This window comes from Gymnoscopelus braueri (genome assembly GCF_963280865.1).
Source record: "Gymnoscopelus braueri genome assembly, chromosome: 2".
Classification (NCBI taxonomy): Eukaryota; Metazoa; Chordata; class Actinopteri; order Myctophiformes; family Myctophidae; genus Gymnoscopelus; species Gymnoscopelus braueri.
Window position 1 is genome coordinate 55,929,518 of NC_137604.1, and position 7,500 is coordinate 55,937,017.

General features: G+C 43.0%; 2 protein-coding genes across 4 annotated transcripts in view; one reads left to right on the forward strand and one right to left on the reverse strand.

Annotated features, from left to right (window-relative positions):
• The window catches only part of fam83gb (family with sequence similarity 83 member Gb), a 14,180-nt gene extending 8,480 nt beyond the window's left edge, over positions 1-5,700 (reverse strand). Inside the window, exons 1-2 of one of the 2 annotated variants that reach the window (XM_080449463.1) lie at positions 4,477-5,700; positions 3,785-4,072 (exon numbers count right to left, since the gene is read on the reverse strand). In XM_080449463.1, the coding sequence (XP_080305589.1) occupies positions 3,785-4,072; positions 4,477-4,719 (531 nt within the window). In that variant the 5' untranslated portion in view covers positions 4,720-5,700. Of the gene's footprint in view, positions 1-3,784; positions 4,076-4,476 lie in introns of both variants that reach the window. The other variant, XM_080449462.1, reaches the window with a different exon arrangement.
• The window catches only part of slc5a10 (solute carrier family 5 member 10), a gene marked incomplete at both ends in the record, with an annotated part of 31,802 nt that overhangs the window by 15,381 nt on the left and 8,921 nt on the right, over positions 1-7,500 (forward strand). For both annotated transcript variants that reach the window (XM_080449535.1, XM_080449534.1), the window contains one exon: positions 7,065-7,172. In XM_080449535.1, coding sequence (XP_080305661.1) covers positions 7,065-7,172 — 108 coding nt within the window. The remainder of the gene's footprint in view (positions 1-7,064; positions 7,173-7,500) is intronic.

Sequence of the window (7,500 nt, forward strand, 5' to 3'; positions counted from 1 at the left end):
GTTTTCTCAAGAAAAGGCAGTGGATAACATAGAAGTTGTTGTTAACCTGGATTTAAAAGTAGTTTGTTCCAAGTCCAACTAATTATGTGTGGCACAATAAACGCTGCCTCAGCATGTTTTGTTTTAACTCTGGGAACAGTTAGCAGGCCGACTCCTGAACAACCTAACACTTCTCGAGGGTTAAAAGTCAAGTCAGAGATGTATTTTGTCACTAAGTGTGACTCACTGGAAGCCGGTGCAGGGTGCTGAGCGTGAGACTTGGGTGTCATGTGTTCAAATGTTTTAGTTCTAGTTAGATCTCTATCTCTAGCAGCTGTATTCTGAACGAGCTGTAGCTAGTGATGAGACCTGAGAGAAGACCACAGTAGTCTAACCTGCTGGAGATAAAGGCATGGATATGTTTAAGTCTTGTTTAGACATTAAATCCTCTAATTCTATATATTTAAAAAATATATATGATAATAGGCTGACTTTGTTATTGACTTGATGTGGCGATTACAATTTCGATATGAATCTATTAGTCACTCCAAGATTACTGGCCTGAGGCGCTCGGGTGGCGCAGTGGTAAAGTCCCTGCCCGCCACCACGGAGGTTGTGGGTTCGAATCCACCGTGGTGCATCCGGCTTTGTCGGGCGTCTATGCGAACACAATTGGCCCGTGTTCGGTGCCAATTGTGCCCGAACACGTGCCAATTGTGTTCACATAGACGCCCGACAAAGCGGTGATCTTGGTCATTGCACAAACTCCTACGGGCTGGGGAGGCATCTGTCAGCAGGGAGTGTTGGGCGGGAGGAGTAGGACAAAGGCCCTACGTCCTCCCATTGGGGGCTCCTCACTGGCAGGCGAGTCAGTAGGATACAACACAGAAATGTGTGCAGGGAGGAATAAGGTGGCATAATGACTACATTGAAGGGGGTACAAAATAATTGGCTACTCTAAAAAAGAAAAGAAAAGATTACTGTCTTGGCCTTTAGCCTTCAAAGACAGAGTCAAGGTACTGTATGTCAGCCTTTCTTCCTTGGTACAACATTGTAGTAGCTGTATAGTATGCTACTAGTAAAGTCCTCAGTGTTGTAACTCCAAGAGAGTTCAAAAGGAACCAAATGGACCTCAACATTTGGTCCATTTGGTTCCATCTTGTAAACTCTCAGAGCTAAATTAAACTCTTCACAGTGTCTGGGTAGCTGTTGAAAGCAGTGGTTCCCAAACTTTTTAGCTCGAACCCCAAAAGAGAAATGTGATGTTTCCCCGGGACCAAAACTAGTGAAAATAGCCGATCTACAAGCTCATAACATGTCGTGATGCGACTTGTGTACTTGTAGATCTGCTATTTTCACTACTTCTTAAAAATATGTTTTCCTCCTTTTATAATGAATGAATTTTTATTTTGTTTTAAAAAAAATTGGGGGGGGGGGGGGGGTTCTTTTGAAAATCGTTTGAATTTGTGTTTAATGTAAGATTTTTTTTGCATTTTCGGGGAATCTTTTGAAATGATAATTAAAAACGATGTGGGAAACAAAGAATAAAGGGGTATTTACTCGCGACCGATAAAAATTGGTCTGCAACCCACATATGGGTCCTGACCCTGTGTTTGGGAAACAGTTGTATAAAGTGACTGCTAGGAACAGAGTGGTGCAGAGGTGTGAAGTGGGTGTCTTGCTTGGATCATGCTGAACTAAACCCTGGACAACCAGTGGCAAGTTTGTGATTCTTTACACAGCCCTGTGTATTCTCAGCTCCCTTGTCTAGGGCCCCCAGTGTGAAGCATACAGCAACTAGGGCGGCGAGTTCAGGTTATTTAACGGTTGCAAATAAATCAAGTCATATTATTCATCTGTTGCACTGCTGGTGGCTTTAAACGTTAAGCATCGTCTGTGCCAGTGAAGACAGTGAATAATACAAATGCAAGCACATGGGTGTGTGACTGTGTGAGGCATGATGACTAATACAGCAATAAGCCACTCCACAGTATTTCACTCACCTATCCCCACTCACCATACCTATAGCTGTTTCCGTTCTGGCATTTGGACAAATCTAGACATGTACGTATGTGTATGAGTGTGTGTCTGTGTGTCTGTGTGTCTGAGTGTCTGAGTGTGTGTGTGTGTGTGTGTGTGTGTGTGTGTGTGTGTGTGTGTGTGTGTGTGTGTGTGTGTGTGTGTGTGTGTGTGTGTGTGTGTGTGTGTGTCCACTATAGGTGAAGGGTAAAGAAAGAGACAAAAAGATAGTGATGTAAGCACATTGAGCATTCAGTGATGTCAGAGGATATTCATCACAAATTGCTCTGTGTGTGTGTGCGTGCGTGCGTGTGACACACGTGTGTGTGTGTGTGTGTGTGTGACACGTGTGTGTGTGTGTGTGTGTGTGTGTGTGTGTGTGTGTGTGTGTGTGTGTGTGTGTGTGTGTGTGTGTGTGTGTGTGAGAGTGTGTGTGTAAAACAAAACCAAAAAATATATATATCTACATGAGAATAGCTATATTAAAGGGATAGTTCACCCCAAAACAATATTTTTGAGTGGTGCTAGCCACTCCAAGGAGTGACTTTGTCTGTGTGTGTGTGTGTGTGTGTGTGTCTGTCTGTGTGTCTGTGTGTATGAGCACGGCCCCTCTGTATGTTTGAGCACAGCCTCAACAGCTGCGGCTGATTGCAACACAAAGACGCAACCAGTTACACTAATTATACACACACACACACACACACACACACACACACTTTTGAGTAAAAATACTTAACATGAGTAAAAATACTTAACATGAGTAAAAATACTTAAATATTAGTAAAGATACTTTAAAGTTCCTAAACTGAGTAAAAATACTTAAAATGCGTAAAAATACTTAAATTGAGTAAAAATACTTAAAAGATGTTAAAATGAGTAAAAACACGTAAAAATCAGTAAAAACATTTTAAAATACTTAAAATTAGTAAAAATACTTTGAAGTCATCAACGTCTGTAAAAAGTAACTAACGAAATGAACTCATGAAAGGCACCACTCCCTTCACACTGGGTGTGATTTTTTCTATCGATTAGTCACCCCATGGAGACTTGAATTCATGGATATTTTTGTCGCATTCCTAAGCCAATAATTTGATGTCCAGTGGACCGGTAGGCAGCGGTTCCGGTAGGAGACACAAAGGAGACTCTTTGTGTCTCCTACCGGAACCGCTGCCGGTCATCAAATTATTGGCTTAGGAATGCGACAAAAACAAAAAAATATCCATGAATTCAAGTCTCCATGGGGTGACTAATCGATAGAAAAAAACTAAGTCATTTTGAGGGTGAACTATCCCTTTAAGGAGCGCAACTCATGAGAAACTGTGAAAGTCACCTGAGGAAACGATTAAAGGAAAGGAAGGGAAACAAAGAGGCTCAGGTTGTGAATATGATCTCTACAGAGCAGCATTGTTTACACCACGGGAATAGGCAAACAAAACAACTAGGCTATCTATCTCTTCAATCAATTCACTTTCACCATCATCACCAACCCAACCATTCTGCATAATTTACCTCAGTGGTTCTCAAACCTTTTTGCGTCAAGGACCCCCAAAATGATGTGTATTTGGCCGTGGACCCCCATCTCAAAATGTTTTGTTCCAGGGACCCCCAGAAGCAAAGATTTGAGTTACAAATGTTCGCTTCAAAAATATATTTATTCAAAGGTTTGCACAAATGTTCAAGATTTTTGAATAGCCAAAGTATAAAAGATGAAAGTGGTTAAAATGATTGTGATGCTATATTTTGCTGGGGACCCCCTGGAACCCCCCAAGGACAATGATTTACCTACCCTCTGAGCATTGGCGATGCTCTTGCGGACCACCTCCTTGATGTGCGTGTGGGTGCCCCCCTCGGTCGGGGGTTGCGTGTGCACGGTCACGCGCGTCACCCCTCGGTACGAGCTGGCCTCTGGCCAGCCCAGGTCCAGCTCTGCCACCGAGGCCTCGGACCGGTCCGGCCAGTACTGCAGGGACACCGGTCCGTCCCCGTCGTCCGCTGCGTTTCCCCCCGGGGTTGTTGGGGTCCCTGGGGTCGTGGGTGTCACCGGGGTTCCTCCTGCCGTCTCTGTCTTCAGCTGCTGCTGGCAGTGGTGCAAAGTAAATGAGTACATTTACTCAAGTAATGTACACAATTTTGAGGTATTTTTACTTTACTGGAGTATTTCCAGTTTTCAGTACTTTTACTTCAACTCCACTACATTTCAGAGGCACTTGCTTACTTTTACTCCATTACAATTATATGAAAACTTTAGTTACTAGTTACTTTGTAGATTTTGGTATTATTTAGTATATTACATAATACACTGACTAAAACCACTTCAGCCCTACAGCTATATACATTTTGGCCATTTGAAAATAGCAGACCTGCAAGCTCACAATGCCTCGCGGCTCGCAATGAGATGCATTGTGAGCTTGTAGATCTGCTATTTTCAAAACTGTTTTTATACATTTTGAAAAAAATTCTCCATAATGGCTGCTGGACCTGGTGCTCGAACCCGGGCCGGTAGGCCTCGGCCGTGCGCGCCAGACGCTCCAGCTCCGGGTCGGAGAGGAAGCCTCGGACCTCATGTTCTCGGAGGTGTTCGCGGAACGCGTCTCTCCCCCTGGAGATGAGCGCCTCCAGGGCCAGCCTCTGAGCCTCGCTGTAGAAGAACTCCGGCTTGCTCTCGCTGACCCTCCAGTTGACGTGGTCGTCGTGCAGACACTGGATCTGGGACAGCGCCATAATAATAACAGATAACCGTTACCCCCCAAAACTCCACCACCGGGCAGTAAACAGTTAACTTGGTGGGGCCACCCTCCCTGACCCAGTTTCCACTAGTGGGTCAAATGTGTCGAACCCTGGAAAAAGAAGCCATAGTGCTGCTTTCTTGGGTTTAATCCTTTTGGCATCCTTTTTGAATAGAACTGTACTTTCTGTGCCTTTTTTTTGGCAATGCAAACTGTTAATAAAAGTATTCAATCAATCAATCAATCAATTGTTCTTCTATGGGCCATGTTGTTGTCCAGGAGATCCCAGTGCGATCCGGTTCTGCGGCTGAAAGTGGATCCCGATGATCTCCTCTCTCTGATGGGGAGAACTTTCATCTAAAGAGCCTCTTTTGTTGTTTCTGCTGCGTTCCTCTCTCTCACACAGATCCTGTCTTCTTGGTAGAGAGGCTCAGCCCAGAGCTCAGATTACACACACACAACACATCAACACACGCACGCATTCGCGTGCGCGGACACACACCCGAACACAACAGACAGCTCAGGTGAGGCCAGGGCGGATCCGCAGGAACAAAGCTGGCTGTCCCACCCGGTGCCACGCCTGACAAATGTCACGTGAAGACAGAGCCAGCCAGCTGCTGGAACCCGGTTCAACTCCTCTCAAGAGCAAGAGAAAAGAATGATCTCAATGTCTCTCTATGTCTGCCAGTTATTAGTCAAACAAAAGAGGAACTTCAGACAAGATACGCGTCCTTAATCCATCAGAATGTGACTGAGTAGAAGTTTACTTTTCCTGCTGTCTTTAATCCACTGACATGTAAAAACGCAGATCGCTGTGCAAAGTCCACGTTTCCTAGAGAGACAGACCAACGCGAAACTTTCCCTTTTTCTCCAGGGAAATTGTCTCCTCTGGTAAAGTTTTTCTTTTGCGTTCCACAAGCTGAGCGTGTCGTTGCTGTGTGTGCTGTGCCTGACAGTCTGGTCCTCAGACAGAGACGTGTGACCCAGAGAGAGAAAGGCTCGGTTAACGGAAGCTCGTTCACCGGGGGCTGGAAGGAGGAGTGTCCGGTTGCTGGTCAACACACTCCGCCCTCCTGGCAAAGAGGGAGAAGAGAGAGAGAATTAGAGCAACTAGACTTTTGTTAAACACCATGATTAGCCTACGAATTTCAGACAAAAAACAAAGGGGATTTAAAAAGAAAAAAATCAATGAAGGAATTTCCTGTAGGAAATGTTAAATGCCTAATAGGCATTTTAACCTGAATAAATCAGACATCGCAGAGTGACTGTGACAGTAGTCATAATACCGTAATAATAATAATAATAATAATAGCTGCACTTTATTTGTATAGCACCTTTCCAAAAATGTCCATTTTAACAAAGTATTTTTACTAATTTTAACAACTTAGAAGTATTTTTTACTGATTTTACACAAGTATTTTTACTCATTTTATGTATTTTTAAGTATTTTTACTCATTTTTTGTATTTTTTAAAATTGTATGCACTTTTAAGAAGTTTTTACTCATTCTAAGCACAGTGGTGCTGGTGCTAAATTAGTGAAACATGGAAGTTTGACGCTTCTCCACGGTTTTCGAAAACTCACGCCTTTGATAACTTCTCATCGCCAAGATCTTTTGTGTACACTGGGCGAGTTTGAGATGGATCTGACCATCCTCCTAGGAGGAGTTTATTAAAGTACAACCCGGGAAAATGGCCTGAAATGCACAAAAACGGCACAATAAATTCAATATGGCTGACTTCCTGTTTGGTTTAGGTCATGGCGCCAAGATACTGTTTTGTAAGTCAGGACATGATACAGGTGTGTACCAATTTTCATAAATGTAGGTGAAACCGTATTGTGGGGCTTCAACGTTGAGATTTCGTAGAGGGCGCTACTGAGCCATTAGGCCACGCCCCTTTTTGAGACTGATAAAATACGCAATTATTCGCCACTTGTGATGTGTGTGCAAAGTTGTGCAACTTTTTGAGTACGTTAAGGCCCTCAAAAACGTGATTCATTTGTTAGAGGAAGAAACATTGCAATTTCAATAGGGCTTCGCACTGGTGCAGTGCTCGGACCCTAATTATAGACTAGGCCTACACACTATGGGAACATAGGCTACATGCATAGCCGTAGACCTATTCTTTTTGATCAATGTTCCACATAAATCAACTTGTCAATATGGAATGTGTACAGTATAATGTCACGCTGTGGGGCTATATTTCACATACATGTGTTTATAGCATATCTACAGTATGTGTGTGTGTGCAGGCAGTGTGTGTTTGTGTCAATGTATGTGTGTTTGTGTAACAAGTGTAAGTATGTGAGAGAGTGACTAAGTGCTTACTGTATGTCCCAGACACTGTAGGTTGCGTAGACCCAGAGGAGTGTGTGCGTGTGTGTGGCGCTGAAGTGGGATGCTCCAACATTGCCTTTCCCAAATTGGTCATTGAACTCATGCCAAGTGGTGAGTATTCGTTTACTTTATATCTTATTATTTACCTCCTCAAAGGGGAGTGACATGTGATATGTTTTTGTTAAAAAAAAGAAAAACATCTTTGTTAAAGGAGCACTTCACTCATTTTCAACCTTATCTTACAGTTTACAGTTTAGGCATTTAGCAGACGCTCTTAATCCAGAGCGATTTACAGTAAGCAAGGACACAAGATAATACATCATAATACATCAATAATACATAAAATGCATAGAAATAGTAATCTAATAATAAAGTAATACATAGTAAACCAATAATCTAATACTAACTAATACATACGTAAACCAAGAACCTATCATCT